The 17,353-nt window shown below is 42.4% G+C and overlaps 1 protein-coding gene and 1 long non-coding RNA gene across 6 annotated transcripts in view; both read right to left on the reverse strand.

Moving 5' to 3' along the window:
• Positions 1-669: 669 nt before the first annotated feature.
• On the reverse strand, positions 670-11,188 carry LOC135422127 (uncharacterized). The gene is made up of 4 exons (XR_010434322.1): positions 10,726-11,188; positions 6,067-6,371; positions 2,624-2,675; positions 670-960 (listed from the first exon to the last, which is right to left on the reverse strand). It is a non-coding gene; the product is annotated as an uncharacterized LOC135422127 (long non-coding RNA).
• Positions 11,189-15,822: 4,634 nt separating this feature from the next.
• Positions 15,823-17,353, reverse strand: part of ZNF423 (zinc finger protein 423) — a 229,122-nt gene continuing 227,591 nt past the window's right edge. For all 5 annotated transcript variants that reach the window (XR_010434321.1, XM_064671143.1, XM_064671141.1 and 2 more), the window contains one exon: positions 15,823-16,457. Coding sequence is in view for 4 of the 5 variants with exons in the window: in XM_064671143.1 (XP_064527213.1) it covers positions 16,360-16,457 (98 nt within the window). In the remaining variant the exon portion in view is untranslated. The remainder of the gene's footprint in view (positions 16,458-17,353) is intronic.

The raw sequence follows: 17,353 nt of genomic DNA on the forward strand, positions 1-17,353 counted from the left end.
ACTTACATTCTAGTAACAGATACACTTTTTACTACACTTCATTATACTTCACTACACTTTTCAGCACAAAAGAAACAGAGTTGTTTAATTAACATTGGGCAAAAACCCCAAACCAATCAACTTCCCCTCCCCTCAAATCCACAAAGAGACAAACCCACTGCAAAACAAACAAACAAAAAACCCAATCTAAAACTGCCTGTGTTCACCAGCTCTTACTGTGGAGATTCCAGCTTTGGAGAGAAAAAAGGGCTGCTCAGTGTAGGGTCAGGAGGTCCCCCAGTTAAGTAGGGAAAAGGACATACTTCTGCTTCAGAGAAGTTAGCATTTGCAGCAGACCTTGTAAGGGGCACAGTGTTTCACTGGCCAGGTACTTCAATAAAGCAATGCAAATCAAGTTCTTCCAGACCCCAGAAAATGTAAATCAATAAATCTTTAAATGCCTTTAAATACCCTTCATCCTTGAGGCCCTGTAGTACTGTGTCCACCTTTTTATTCATGAGCCTTAAATACCTTTGGCCTTGGACTAACCATTTTTTACTGCTACAGGTTAGAAACTTCAAGATTATTTCAATGACATAGTCCTCTGCTGTTACCACAGGAAAATGATACAGTTTGAAAATTGATCATTAATACCTCCTAACAGTACAAACAGCACTTTTCACCTCCTGCAAATATTAATTAATGTATTTGGGGATGTCAAAGAAATTCAGGATTCCTAAGTCTGTATCTTCAGCTTTTCCCAAAGCTGTAGGCTTCAAGAGAGAGGGCACAGCAGACCTTCATGTTCTCCATTTTGCAGACTGCCCTTTCTGCCCTGTCTTTTTATTGTAAGGCTCCTTCAGTTCCTATGGATGTCTGTAATTCTGTTCTCCAGTAGTTAAACCAACTGTCACACCTTCCAGTGTAATCAGCATCATTCTGGCCTCCACTTTCTTTCTCAGATTTCTCAGTCCCATTACTCTGAAAACAGATGAGAAAGAGAGTTAATACTGACACTGGGAGCATCACATTAAAGGTGCCTTTGGTTTCCATTGCTTATTGGAATAAGTGGCAGCTTGCTTAGACCTTACTGGTCACCTTCTCAGATCATCTTTTAATGACCCAGGTGCCAAATTCATTTTACTTGACAATTTTATTTGCCCTGAGATGCTGATCAGTCAGCAGGCAAACCAGACCGGCAGTATTACTCCCGGTGTGCTGTGGGAGTGCAGGCATAAGTAATTTTGTAGAAGCCTGTGCAGATGTGACAGTGGTGGTCCAGCCCCAATGCTTGTCTGTGTTCCCTGTGTGGAAGACATTGTCTGTTTCTGATAAAGGAATAAAATAAATAGACATGAAAAAATGTGCCTTCAATTTGCCCCGTTTTGGATAAAATCATACAGACTTTGGGCTCAGGGTCCAACAGTCAGTACACCAGCCCTCTGAACAGAAAGGGCTCCATAAGAAACAGGTTGTTCTCTGTTCTCCATCTAGGCCATTAGCTATTCCTTTGATTAGTTTGCCTTTATCCCTCAGGGCCTCGAATTTCTTTCCCATACATAATATGCCAGACTTTGTGTTGCTCTTAGCTCAGTTTTAAGACCATTGTAGAACACATTTTTCTTTCTGGGCTTGTCTAGTATGAGCTGATACACTTCAGATCTCTTTTTCTTCTCCTGATCATCAAAAATAAAATATCAGAAGTAACCTAATATTTTTGGCTCCATTAAAATCCTTAAAAGCTATGGTAAATCCTAATATCATGGAGATGGGTGAGAATTACACTTAAGTACTCACAGAAATCAGATGTATGATTACATCCTTTGCAGTTCTGGGCTCCAAATTAGTCTGTCAGGTTTGCATGTACTGCTTCTGCCGACTTCAGTGGGAATTGCACATATGAAACCAACAGAATAATCAGGCCCTGAAAATTTGAGCTTGTGTCCCCAAGCATAGCTACTGCATTTTTAACCGATTCAGTGTGAGCTGCATCTGTGACCCTGGAGCAACAGCAACAGCTGGGAGTATGTGCTGGCACCCAGAAAGCTAGTGCTGTCTTTCCACATGGGATATACAGCAGTCTCCAACCTGCCCTGCTTGTATTTAAAACACAAACTTAGCTGTAATATAAAGGAAGTGTTTCTGTTACCATGACATTGAGCAAGAAAATAAACATTAAGCTCCCTAGAAAATGAAAAAGAAGGTATCAGAGCATTTTAGCAAGTCTAATGGCGGAAGTCGGAGTCATCATAACACATTATAGAAGACGAATGAAAAGGTTGATTTTGATAGCTTGAAATAAGAAAGGAAAAATGTGAAATATTTTGCATACAGAAAGAGACACACTCCAGATACTCTGTGTTCCAAACAAGTGTTAGAAAAGCACTATTTTTATTTTCATTGTAATCTTATGTTTTTGAAAAACTGGTTTTGTTTTTCTTTCCTGAATTCCCCAGCTAAAGGATAGGACTACCTATAAAACTCAGTAGATGCTTCCTAGAAATCTCTCAAGCAGAAATTAGATTATTTAAAAAAACCCTAACAAAACCAGAAACAAATAATTCAAATGTAAAACACTGGGAGTTTTAGCCATTATCGATATTACATTAGTCCTGAAAGAAATATGTATTCAAGTATTTCATACCTGATACTGACGGTTCAGCTTGCCAGATCTTCAAATTCAGGCTGACTACACCCTTAGGAAAGCAAAAAGTTGTGTAGATTACCAAATTAATATTACACAATGTAGAATTACACAATCACACAGAAGCTGGTGCAAAGAAAATACAACCAATCACCAAAAGAAAAATAAAATAATAGCAGTATTTCAGGCACATACTTTAACTCAAGTTTCCAGGATACACATAGCCTTTTTTGTTAAAGTAAATAAAGTTGTTGATTTAATATTCAAATTCCAGTCTTTATTTCTGCACTTAAAGTTCTCTTTGTAACAGATGGTAGAGAACTTCCAACCATAATTCAGTAGAAATCACTCAACAGATACAGGTGTTCCACTGAGTGCTGGGCTCAAAAATGTTGCACCACTTATGTGCACCTCACCTCAGGACAGCAATGAAATCCTAGTTTAACATGTGCACCTTTAAGGAGCTGACCTCGCACTGGTATATTATTCAAATACATCATGCATATAAATTCCCTTTTTTTGATTGAAATAAGATGCTTTCCTAAAAAATTGTGAAATTGCTTCTTTCAGTTTGGAATACATCTGTAGCATGGGTGTGCCTGCTGTGTGTTATGTTATACTTCACACAGACGTGGGGGCTCCTTTGCCCTGATTTTACAAAAGAACAAGCCTTCCTGCTCCAGGCAGGAGTCAGGCATGTTATTTTCAGCAAGTCCATTACCCACTTACTCTGTCCAGTTCTATGAAGTAAAATCATGACCACCCAACTAACGTTAATAATTTATTTCACGAAGTTGTCCATTTTAGAGCTGAATTAGTGAAATGCAATTGAACTGAGCCAAAGGCTCGGACTGGGCTGCCATTTTGACATTCTCATCAGGGAAATGATGCTGTAAACACCCATACTTGATTCACATGCATGGTCTCTTGGTTGCCTACAGTAATGCCCATCTGTTCAGATGGCATCATGCCCACTCAAGTTGCTCAAGGGAATACATGCTGGGCAGTGATTGGCTTAGGTAAGTATTTTTCAAACTGGGTCGGTGTCGACCTCCTTTTGGGAAGGCCCAAGAGGAAAAGGAAACAAAAAGAATTTTCATTTTTTATTTTAATGGATTGTTTTCATTTAACATTCAGCAAAAACACTACCATCTATAAAACATTCAGTAGATGGTTTTGCTAATTCCTTGGTACCTGTGACTCCCACAAGGAAACATAAATTCAACTATATTCTCATTTTTTAAATAAATGAATTTAACCTGTTATAAAGTCACAGTCCATGTAACATTAAGACCATCTCATCTGCAGCAAAGAAACCTGTCTCAGCAGGCATCACTACATTCTGACAATTGAACTAATTTCTTCTGTTGAACATTGGTCAACACTCAGATATCTGAATTCATAGGTATTCTTACCAAAAGCCATAGCTTGAATTTTGTAGGCAGAGTGATGAGCAATGCTACATCCAAAATTATTAGTCAGATCAAATGAATGTTATTGTACAAAAAGACAATTCCAAAATATAAAACAAACACAAAACCACACAAAAATACAGATGATTGATGTTCAGTGTCATGAAAGGATTAACCCCTCTTGGCTCCTGAGCTGGAATAATTTTCAAATACAGTCTTTTACTTCTCCAAAGCTGAAGAAGTAAAGCAAAGCTTTAGTGAAGTGCATTGTATAGTGAAGCCATTGTCTGTCACTTTGCTTTATCAAACAAAAAGGCGGGGGGGGGAGGAAATATGTTATCCTTTCTTCCTGCAAATAAACTGTGAGGTTTTTATATTTAAGAGAAAGCCACTATTAATAAAAAAAAAAAAAAAAAAAAAAAAAAAAAAAAAAAAAAAAAGATGAAAATAATCCAGCTCCTTTTCATTTGGGAGACAAAAGCCTTTCAGTGCTGCGTCCATGCGCTCTTGACTACTGTTTTGACACTGTGTCAAGATGCTCCCTCTCTGCTCCAGGTCTCAGATCACAGTTGGAGTGTCTTGATACAGTGTTGAATCAGTAGTGTCAGCAAGTCTCAGAGCAGAGTCAAAGAGCCTCAATGTAGCCTCAGAGCAGGTAGAGTCAGAGAGACCTTTCCCCTAAACTGAAGTAGGCAGAGGGTGCTTCATTTTTATTTAATTTTTAATTGTTTGTTTTAACACATTTCGACCCAGCTGCACCAGGCTCGTGCACCTAATTAGTAGTCTTTCTTGCAGTAAGGGATCAGAGCTATCTCTCCCAACCCTGAAGAGCTGTTAAAAAGCAGCATGGAATAATGTTAATATTTTCTTGAATGAGCAAGCCTAGGCACAGGGTCTGAGGACAAGCACTGCCTCAGAGCAGCTGGCATTGTAGAGAAAGTTTGTTGACAGGGCCAGACCCTGCTTTGGTGGCACCCAGTTCTGCCATTTGATAGCCCTGCTGTGCTACCCCAGGGAAAAGTGCAGGAGCCTGTGCCTAGGACCTTGCTGCAGCTGCTGATCCACTCTCCTCTGCTGCTGGAGACCTGAATGGAAACATGATCTCCCCTATCATAGGCACTGCCTACCTGCAGGCCAAAGCTCTGGCTTCCCCAACATCCATAGGATTTTTCTTACCGCTTCATAAAAAAATAATTATTAAAATAAAAATGTTTTAAAGATTGAACTCGCAAACTGTCTCTGGATTTCATCCTAGGAAATACAGTAAAAGTGCACAGATCCCATGATTACAAACATTGCTGCCTGAATAACCCTGTCTAGACCAAACCACAGCTAAGAAAACTGTCTTTACAGCATTGAATGCCAAAGCATTGATATACCAGGGATCATGTTTTGGGATAAGATGGATGTCTGTCCCTAAGAAGGCTTCAGAGAAGGAATGAAAAAAGACCAGGGCTTAGAAAGAAAATAACTAGACTTAAGAGGCTGGATTAGAAACTGTAAATAGGTCAAAGCCAATTTTGCTGTAGTTTTACATCTGAATATGTAATCCAGTCAGTTTGGCATACTAACACCGGGGGAGCACACAGATCAATATACACAATTTAGGTCAAATGACCACTGCAGAGTGAGATGCACACATTCTTCTCACAATTGAGCCAAATTTATCCCTGGTATAAATGGAGTGATTTCACTGGACTTTTAGCAGGGATACATTTGCTTATTTATATAGTCAATAACTTCTCAGTAACTTGTTGCTTATGTGTACCTCCACACACAAAGGTGTCTCTAATTTCTCATTAGTTTCTTCCTCCTTATGATTATTGCACTATTCTTTACTTAAATGTTATTAAAGTACAGGTAAAAGTAGTTATACAACAAAGAAATAATTGCTCAAGATCATAGCTAACAAAAAAATGTTAAAGTCACGTGTTTCAAATTCTATTTTTGAAAATTGTGTAACAAAATGGCAGCAGAGTCTTCAAGTCAGCAAGAAACACAGCAAAAGGAGAGGTGGGAACAGAGTCTTACCTTTCCACAGAAAGATGAGGCTCAGCCAGTGAGCTATGTGCTTTGAGATGCTTGAAGTTAAGGTATTATTTAAGGAGCAAAGTGCTCCTATTTAAAACAAACAAAGCTCACTGAGTGGTGTGGCGATTTTTTTGCAGGCACTTTCACAGCAAGCAGCAGCCATGGGTTTCCTCCTCCTGTGCTGGGCTGGCCCTGCGGGGCTGTGTCACCCTTGCCAGCTGCAGGGGAGCTCCCTGACCCGACACGCCCATTTGCTTTCACCCACTGCAAAGAGCAGGGCTGCCCCAGTGCTCTCCCAGCTGTCTCTGGAGGCAAAAGAGAAATTAAAGATTGTATCAGCTAGGCACAAATTAAAATCTTTACTGGGAGAAACCTGGTAGAAAGTCTCAGAAGAGAATGAATTATGTATTTGAACACTTAAGATTTCCTTGCCTTTATTACAGCATGGGGTCTGAACTCTGCTTTCTTCCCTGCACTTTATTACATGGTTAGAAGTCCCGCAGTAGGAAACTTGCAGTTTGAATTTTGAAGCACCTATAGTGTCATACTTTTTATTTTAATATTTGTCACCAACAGTGCCGACAGATAAAAAGTGCTGGCTCCCCACAGCATGATATGCGGGATTTTCAATAGAGCTACACAATTGCTTTTGCTAAGTGCTTGCGGGGCTCACAGTGCCAAATCCCGCAAATTGCTGCATTCAGGCCACTTTGCAGTGCTGTACCAAGGCAAGTGGCATTAAAAAAGTTAGTTGGGACATATGCCTAAATGGCTGATTTCTTTTTTTAAAGTCCTAAGCAATTGTCTGAAGACATTTCTGCAACTCAATTCAATAATCGTAGCACTTACGAGGCGGTTGAAACTTTTTGCATCACTTACAATTTATTCTGTGCTTTGCACACAGTTTTAGGAAAAAAAAATCTTTTTCCAGCCCCAAAATTTGCTGGCCAAGGAAGACCCAGAAGCAATAACACCAATCATGGTGGCATTCTATTTATGGATTACAACTTCCTTTTCTTCTCATTTACTGTCGTTAATTTGTTTTTACCCTTAATTTATGGGAATACTGTTGTTTATATCCCAGCCCCAGGTCAGTATTATGGTGTAAATTATTTCATATGCACAGCAATGCTAAATGTATAATAGTTACACCTGAAGTATCAGGGGAGGATTTTGTATCTCCTGTCTTATTCACAGGTCAATTAAAAAGCTGATTAAACCCAAAAAGTCTATGATGATAATTGTTGGAAATAGACTGGGATGATAATTGGTTTAATGACTGCTAAAGGAGTCATTGGGAGGTGTGTCTCTCAAGGAGCCTGAATGGCACTTCAGGAGCTAGATTCATCCTGGGTGTTGGTTGTTGACTTTAATGGTATTACTCAAAAATCTGATTCGGATCAACTTACAAAATATTGCAGACAAGACAAATAATTTTTAAAGGATGTCTCTGCTGAGCTTTGGTGTCTCCCTTGAACTACCCTATTCAATGTCAACTCTTCCAGTACAAATTCTGCCTGTACAGCTTGAAGTAGCTCTATAAGGTGGGAATTCACTGAAGGTTTTATGTTTTTATACATTTTTTCTATCTTAGCAGGAAACAAATTCTATATAATAACTAGAAAATGTAGGCCGAGACCATCCTCTGCACAGGAAATTTCACTCAGAGGGTTGGACACCCAGTGAGGTCCTATTCACAGACATCTCTTTGTATTTTTCTGCCTGGAACCAAAGAAGGGGATTCATGCCAAAACCCTGCAGGATATGGAAATCTATCGGCTGTTCTGTGCTTCTGCATGTCTTTCAAAGTGGCTTCTGATTTGGGGAGCCCTAAATTAAGATCCATGGGCTTGGGGAGGGTGGGGGTGGAAAGGGGTGGGTGGCTGGTGGTAGCTTTTTTTTTTTAATAAGGACTCAAACCCTTCAATTCAAATAGCAGTCAGAAACATTCAGTACCTTTGAAAAACCCCTGACATTTCATTCCTCATACTGAGGGCCCAGAACAGCAAAAATTTAGACCAAAATGATTTCTCTGGGTTAGTCAGGATTAGAGAATAGTGCAGAAGTCAGAAACCCCTTGCTGCTTTCTCAGTCCACATGCACTGCCTAGGCTTGGAAAGGTTATAAGGTCATAAATCTTTCAGTGAAAACAATTCCTGCTTCATGCCATCAACATTGCCTAAAGACATCTGTGTAGGGCATCTCTAGAGGAGGTTCCCATTACTAGACCTATGCTGAAGAATAATGAGAAACTTACATCCGGTTTGAAAGACATTAATGAGTCTCTCTTGGATACAAAATATTTGTTCAACACCCTTATGGGCAGAGTAGCACACAGCTGAGCTGGGGAGCTCTGCCTGAAAAGCACGTACCAATAGGTCTCAGAAAAGGAACCATACACAGCTCTGTGGAGAAAGTCATTTTTTCAGGCCCAATTTGCAGTTCTGATGCTTACATGTGTCTGCATTGCTTTGAATATATGTTTTTTCCAGCACCTAGTTCTTCTCTGTTCCAGTGGGGTTTCACATGCCATGGGGATATTCTGGATTCCTCAGTGGTTCTTATCTAATTTTGTATTTCTATTCTCAGTAATATTTTTTGACAAAAAAACCATACAAACAAACCAACCAAAAGAAACCACTTTTTTCAGCAGCTTAAATGAGCTGTAGACATGTTGACTCTTTTTTCCACTGATCTCCCTCCAGATTTCTCTCTCATGCACAAGTATATTTTGAGGTTTGGGGGTCGGTTTGTTTGAGTTTTTCCCTCTCCCAGAGCTTGGTGCATCGACTAATGATGCACAGCCAAGTTATCCAGTATTATCTAAGTTGTCCAGATTACCTAAGGCTCTGATCCTAGTGCTTGACATATGCGAACATTTAACTACTTGAAGTCAAGGGAATGGTTGTGTTGCTACACATTTGCAGAGTAGCACAAAAGAAGATGCAGTTTTCTGGCAGTTCCCAGAAAGCAAAGGAGGTTGGTATATACTTTGATGTAATGTATCAAGAACTGGAATTATTGTGTGAAATGAAAAATGGAGGGCAGGGATGACTCTGCACTTAACTGATAATAAATGAGCGAGCAAACGTCACAGACATTATCAGACCAGCTATGGAGAGAGGCAAAACTAATTACGCTCATGCACTGCATCCACTGGCTCTGACACAGTCAGATGTTGCCCACCTTCTCCTTTCAGTTTACCCACTTCTTTTTCCACTGTCTGTACGAGATCTCGTTCTGATATCAGTCAAGGCCTCAACTTCCAGGTTTCAGTGTTTAAGTGCTTGAGGATATACACTGTAATAATATATAATAACATTGCACGTCTATTACAAATTATGCAATAGTTGATCAAGTCTTAAGCCACGAGACCCTTCTGAAGACAAATGTTTCTGGGTCCTACTTTGAGTGAAACTGTCTTTCCCTTTAGCAATCCAAATTGTTTCTGCTACCTGAGGCTAATGGAAGCTCTTGACCATTTAGCACCATTACAAAAGCATTAGCTGAGCTCATTTGCACACCTCCTTAACCCTCTCTCCCTTGCAGGCTTACACTGAGACACCTTGTGAATAAACAAGAAAATGTACAGGAGTCGCAGTATCTTTTGCAAATGGCATGGGTACTTTATGGCTTTCATGCATAGAAGCCAATTTCTTGAGGAACAGTGCCTATAAATTGCAACTGGAAGCAGATGCACTTATTTATTGCATTGCTTCCACCCAGGAAAAAAAAGGTGTTTTTTTCTCTCTCCCTCTCCTTTAAATTAAAGGCCGGGGGAAGAAGAGCCCAGCACCTCTGGGACACAGCTTCAGCAGGCGCAGCTTGGAGGGCTTGTTTGCTAGCTCATTTATTGTGAGGGAAGGATCACACTGGGGGCCAGGTACCTCTTCCAGTCACGTAAAACTGAAGGCATAGATAATATTTTTTTTTTTAAGTTCAAAGCAAGATTTTAGTTGGTACTAAAAGATTTTGGTGCTAAAGGTTTTTTCAAGAGGTGATGCCTCTTTTGGCAGGATTTCTCACATGCAAAATCCTACCATGCACTCTCTCTCTAGTCCCTGCTTCTTGAGGTCACCATCAGTGGTGTACAGGGTTTTAAATGCCAACATGTGTTTGGAACCATTAGGAGGAGCAAAATTCAGAAAACCTAATCTGTACATTCTCCCACAGTTCAGTAACACTCAGCATCGCCTCTCCAACCTGCTGGAGCACGTTGACTGCTCTGTGCTGTAAAGACAGACAAAGCAATAAGAGCCAAGTGTAGGTAAAATAGTGAAAATGCTTTCACGGCATCACTTTCCCCGGGGGCATTGACATCCCTAAAGCCCTCGGAACCAGGACCGAAGCGTGACGTTTCTCACAGGGCAGCTGTGACACCCACGCAGATGTCGCGGGGTGGCCAAATCCCCGCGAGGGGAGGCTGCCATGGGCTGAGCGGTGCCCGAGCCCCCGCCAAGGCTGCTGCCTCTGCCCCGGCCACCAGCCCACCCTGCAGGGCAGCTTGGCTCCCTCATCCAGCAAGGAACTAACCCACTTCCAAAAACAAAACGAAAGTTTTGATTTACAAAATCAAAAAAGACACCACAAAGGACCCACGGCGTCATATCGGCCTGGCCGCAGAGATGAGGCCGAAGCCGGGGGATGGCAGGCACCCACCTCCCCGTGCAGGGCCAAGTGTGGGCAAGGCAGTGACAATGGTGCTGTGTGGCAGAGCAGCCCCCGCGGAGGGGACACAGATGGCCGGGGATGGCAGAAGGCAGGGGACAGCCGTGGCGAGCAGCGGGCAGCGCTGCCGGCATGGGCAGAGGCTGCGGGCAGGGCCGGCAGAGCGGGGCCTGTGTGAGGGGCTGCACCACACGAGGCTGGCCCTGGCCCCAGACCCCCCCTCCCCGGCACCCCACGACACAGGGGAATGCTTTGCTGTTTTTCCTCAGAAAAGAGCAATCTCTCGTGGTTAAAGTGCAGCTCGTTCTCAGGGCAGCACAGACCACGCTCTGCAGCAGCCGGGGTAGTGATCAGTCATTGTCTTGTCTTTCTGGGGTGCTCGGTGTTTCTCCTTTGGACACCTCCTGTCTCCCTCTGTCACCTAATCTGCCAAGCCCTCAGGAAAGTTACAATAACTCACAGATAGATTAAAAGGCAAGTCCTGGCTGCCATTTGCAGAGGAAGGGCCTTACAATCATTAGGATGACAGCAATTTAATTAAAACAGGTAAAACTAAGAATAAAACATTTCACAAAGGGGCAAAAACGGGGAGAAAAGAAAAAAGACAAATCAATTAAGAACATGCCACACTCCCACCAGCTCCAAAGCCCCATGGCTGCTGCAGCTCCCACCATCTGGGTTTCTGTGGCCATACCCGTGTTGAGCTCACGCGCTTTTGTCCATGACAGCACTTGCAGGGTGTTGTTCTTGCCCTGGCTGACTGCTGACAGCGTTCTGCAAGGACACGGTACCCCCAGCCCTCTGCACCTCTGTCAAACCTAACTAAAGCTGGTGGTGAAGAGGGGATTGCAGAAGCCTCCCTGCTCTAGGGTGTGGACCAAAACATGAAGACTGTCTAAGCAGATCATGGGAAAAGCCTTCATTGTTCATATCAGAGAGCGATTTACACATGAAAAGCCAGACAAACACACCAAACCCCAGTCTACTCTTAGACATCAGTAGGAGAAAGCGACTTGTGCACTTTGGACATGGGATGTGCAGATTCACTGCATAAATGGGTGCCAAAGGGTGGATTTTCTATCGACTTCTCTTGGAGGGCAGGAAATTTGTGGAGGGACACCCACCTTGGTCCCCTGATTTTTCCCTTTCATACTCCCTCTCAGCTGCTGCTTAGTAGGGTGACCTTCCCCAGTCCACTCAAAGATGCTACAGCAAAAAGTGATTGGCTGCTCACTCCCTCAAATGGTCCCCAAACTTCTTTTCTGTGCCTTTCTTTGGGAGGCAATTGCCTAAGCACTTGCTTTTTCCAAAACTGCAAGGCACCTGACCAAAAGCAGTGATCCCTCACTGAAGATCAGACAAGTATCTACAGAAGCACTGAATAGAACACAAATGTGTAAAGTTGCCTACACAAACAATACTTCACCTGTGGGTACTGGTTGCTACTTCTTGACTAAGTATTTCAATGCTTTTTGGATGTGTGGGTATGTAGCGAAGCTAAAGGCAAAGATCATTCAGTGCATAAGAGCCAATATACTACAGAGTGCTACAAATACAAGTCCTTTGTTAATCCATTGTTAATATGAACTCATATTTCACTATTTGTCTAAGCCTGAAGATATTAAACTGCCTGTACCACATCTCATTACACATTTAAGATTTTTCATGGTTTCCAACACTGTACTGGCCCTAGTGCCACTCAGATCATAAAGTGACATTGTGCCTAAAGCCCATCCTCAGCCAGAATTTCAGCAATTCTGGTTTGCACTTACCTGTGAGTGATATATGTCACCCACACCTTGAACAGCCTGTGCCAGTCCATTTTTACACCACCACCACACAGAAGCTGTGAGTTACAGAGAAAGGCAGGGAAACATCAAGGGGATTATGGAAAGGCTCTCCAGCCCATTTTCAATGTGCTGTAGCTGTTGAAATATAGCTGCCTTTGGAGTCAGTGTTTCTGACTGTTTTCCAAATGCCTTCAGCAGCACTTCTTGGCCACAAAGAAAAAGGGGGTGAAACCTCAGACGTGTACCAGAAGCTGTGATATTATCTTTTCTCCACCTGCAGTTAGGCTCTCTTTTCCCTAGGAGCTTTTAACGGATACAGGAACTATATACTACCCTGGCAAAGCACTCCCTGGTGTGATTGCAGCTATACCAGCAAAGCTGTGTTTTGTACCAGTGCAGGGCTGCTCTGCTCTCGCTCCCCAGTGGGACCAGCGGCACAGGAAACTGTCGCCTGGGAAGCACCAGACAAAAGCTCCACGTTGTGCTGCAGAGCTCTGCCCCCGGCACCCTGCCTGCCACAGCCCTGCATGGGGAGGCTCAGGCCTTGGAAAAGAGGGTGAAACACCAGTGCTGCACCATGACATAGGCCAAGGACCACCTCTGGGAGTGGCAGGTGTCCAGCATGTTGCACATGCAGCTCCATGGCAGGAACAGAATAGTGGGTGGCTTTCCCTCTGCTTCCTTGCAGTAGCTTACACCCCCACACCCAAACTGGATTTCTTTGGCCCCTAAGAAAGCAGATATCAAGACAGCACCATCCCTTGCCATCACATGTGCTGTGATGTAATGATGACTGTTCATATGGGCCTGGTTATCCCAAAAATACCACAAAACAACTGAGCAGATTCACAGCAAGCGTCCCTGCACATTTGTAGATATTGTCTTAGGAAAGAAAATTTTTCAAGAAGCAGCATTTGTCCATTACTGTTCAAATATTACCCAAGTACTGTAAGATGCTGAAGCAAAGGAGGACTACAGATCAAGTTTTTTCCAGCCCCAGGGGCATAGTCCAGCCCCACTCTCCAGCCTGACGTGGGCTGATCATAAGTGAAGCTCATATGCCAGAAAGGATGAAGAAGATGGAGTAGAACCACAGCCCTCACTCTCGTGCTTTGCAGTCCCTTACCTTTTAAAGGTTGGGTGGAAAACCAAACTATTCCTTTCCTCCCTCCTTGCCCACAGTCTGGTCAGGGTTCAGGACAGATGAAAGATGCAGCTCAGACAGCAGCCTGCTTGGCACTGCCAGGCTGAGTGTCAACCTCAGCACCCTGGCCCCATGTTCATGTTTCCAGTACGGGGAGGGGGGAAAGGATCCTCGTGTGGGGAGTTCCCTGTCTCAGCATAGTGACTATGCACCTAGTTTTAACTAGTCAGCAGGGAGATGATGAGACAAAGGCATGTGCTTCAGTACAGCACTAAGGCAGCTCTTAAGAGTTGTGTGGAAACGTCAGTTCAACTCTTGGGATTCCCAACACAGAACCTTTTTCTGAAGGCAGAAACCTACATCTTTTTCATTTCTGAAGGCTTGCCCAGAAGTGATCAAGCATCATTCCAAACCCAGTGTCAGGCAAAGAGCCTCCCTTTTCAGTATCTCCATTGCAGGAACCTGCTACCTTTCTTTTAGCATGGAGAAGATGGCACAGGAACTGTTGTCACAGCAGCTGATGTACATTCCCAGCTAATCTTGCAAGACAATGCCTATGAGCCTGTATTGCAAGACACTTTTACATTTCCCATCTAAAATCTTGCAATTGAGTTAGGAGCATGCATACATTATGAATGGAAATAATGAATTGGTGATTTCATTAACTGATTTTTCAGCCTGTAAACATGTCTTATGGAGAAATAATCAAGTACAAAGTTAACTCTTTTTCTTCTAGAAATGGATCATTTTAGTACAATGGTTTTGTTGCAGAGACAGTGAGCTAAGAATTATCTGGATGCAAACACAACTGCCCTCCTTGGAATTAAGAAAAGTAATTCCTAGTTTTGTTATATTAGGGTTCACAAATTTATCACAAGCCAAAATTTTAAGCCTAAACTCTTTCTGACTGTTCATGCAATGCTATTTCAGCAGAATAAAAAACATCCATCATTTGTACCAAATGGGATATTACTTAATTTTTTTAAAGAAAGTTGTAACTTTTCTTAAGCTAGGACAGCTCTGGTGCTTCCTGCTGTAGGGATGACTCTACTCCGATTATGCCCAGTAGCATTCCCTTACATGTGGGATGTCCCACTGTCCTGAAGGAGCCACGTGTGTACAACATGACTATCAGCACCACCAGTGATCTAAATGTTGAACACATCATCTGCAGCGTCAACAAACTGTGCCCTTGCATTCATTAATAAGCTCAATATATGAATTAATTTGGGCATTGACTACACATCCTTGAAAACATTTTTCCTACAAAATACCACTTACATGCTCCAAGCCTCGACATGGCACAACAACAACCAGTTGTGCTCTAGTTCAGCGCAGCGATTTCGAAAGGCTCTGACTGTGCATGTTCCTATGCCACAGTCTTGAGAAGCCTTGTACATCGTGGGAATGGGTAACCACATCATTTCAGCTGTCACAACTGCTGAACATCTTTCATGATGATTATGATTCATTGAAGCTGGAGACACCATGAGAACTGCATCTCTCTAACTTACCAGAGGTGTCCATGGTCCTTAAAATGACAAGTTTCTCCAGCTGGAGATATAAATTACCTCACAAGCATACGATAAGTTTAAAAACAGTAAAAGAGAGCCTGGTAATTGGCTCTGTCAGGCTGCCTGATGGCAGTTTCTGGTGTCAGACGTATGGCAGCTATGCAGAGCTACAATACTTGGGGGCCTAGAAGTCCACATGGTGGAAATATACAGTCTCCCACCACAGTCTGCAAGGCCTGATCCAACATCTGTGCATTTGTGTACCATCCAGAAAGCTTTTTTAAATTTTTTTAATATATTGGAACAAAGAAGCACAGAGAGAGGGTAAAGGCAGCTATAGGTCAGATCCCTGCTTTCTTGTTGACTTGAGTAAAAATTAAAAATATCATAAGCTAGAAGAACCTTTTCATAGTAGATGTTCTTACCTCACCTCAACCTACCGTGGAGCCTGGGAGGTGCATCCGGAAGCGAACACAATGCCAGACACAGGAACATGGCCTTTGGGTTCTCCCAGCCTTCCTTCCTCCTGGGCTGCAGAACGCTCTCCACCGTCGGGTGAGCGATCCCTGTGGCTCAGACACCCCAGCCAGCAGCGGCGATGCAGCGGGCACTGACAGACAGACAACCTCTGACGCTAAGCTCATGTATTCCCTTTATTGAACTGTACTAGTTATTGCAATCAGATTAAGTCACATTTATAAAGCAGACCATCCAGTTGCACTGAAACCGATTATATTCATTACATAGTTTTAATCACTGTCCGGTGAACTGGCAAATCCAATCAAAGCATTAGTCTTTAATTAAAAAATTAAAAAGAAATATTTAGACAATAGCCAAGCAATCACATCACAATGCACAGTTACCTAAAATTGCAATTAAAAAGCAGTTAACGAAAAAGAAAAAAATCACACCTAATCTTTAACTATCAATATAATACAAGAAGCAACAAAGGGCAACAGCATCAAAGCAGATTTATCTAACACTATAAATTCAGTCAGAAGCAGAAGCTCTAAAGTACACTAGCTGAAGCAGGACAATAAAAAATACTGAGCATGGAATACTTTTAATCTCTTCCATTAATATTCATTTCCAGCTGCTTATAATAGCAGCGCCTCATGGCCAAATCATTAGAGTTTTACATCTGGGTTGCAAATGACACTTTGATTGGATGTAATGTTCAAATGGTCCTCCCCACTGTGCCACCGTCAAGTCTTCTGCAGAGAGGTGTCCTGTAGTGCCAGTGGCTCACTGTGCGTGCTGGCTCAATGTGTGGTTCTGGAAAGACGAAAAAAGGAGACATGCATGAGGGGCAGAATAATAGAAAGCATGCCCATACCCTCCCACTCAGTACCATTTATGCAGAGCTCAACATAAAAGCTTCTCAATTATTACAAAACAAAATGCAATAAAGAAAAAGTACTCATAAGTAACAGCTGCCAATATGACACATTTGCTTTGTTCTGACAGATCTGTTAATGCTGGCATGAACTTAGAAAAAAATGCTACAAGCCAAGTACAGCCATGAAGGCTTCTTCCCTGTCCCCCCTCCCAGTACATATAAAGAAAGTGGTAACACTTCATGGGCAAAAAAACTGCGTTTAGGGATTCCCTTAACTGTAACAATTAAAAAAATAAAAATCTGAATCACAGGGGGAACCCTTGCCATATTTTACTCTTTTATTCTCATTAGTATCGGGTGCAAGTACTGGCAGCAAGAGACACCAGATTGTGACACACACTTCTCAGTCCAAGAAATACTTCGGCAATAACAGCTGAACCGCCCGCTCAGGCACCAGGGTAATATTCCCAGCAGAAAAAAGGCTGGACATGTAACCCAGAAGTTAAATCTCTTTACAGAATTGACTTTGCTCTACACATTTCTTTCAGCAGTTTGGAGTCTCTTTTGTTCCCTTTTTTCCTTCTGGTAGATTTGTAATAGCCTCATGTCATCACAGTACCTCACCTCAGAGGATGCTGACCTGTCTTGCCATTTTGTGTAGGAGCCAATAAATCATGGAGCCAACCTCGGAAGCGTATTTTTAGAGCAGTTCCAATTCACCTACATTTTGTGTTCTGACTAAAACTCCAGTCCTACACGTAAGCTCAGTTTTATTTGTATGATTATCCAATTATTTGAGTAACTAGAGAAGTGCTTCACGGTAAGATTTTCT

Source organism: Pseudopipra pipra, chromosome 14 (assembly GCF_036250125.1).
Source record: "Pseudopipra pipra isolate bDixPip1 chromosome 14, bDixPip1.hap1, whole genome shotgun sequence".
In the NCBI taxonomy this organism is placed as follows: Eukaryota; Metazoa; Chordata; class Aves; order Passeriformes; family Pipridae; genus Pseudopipra; species Pseudopipra pipra.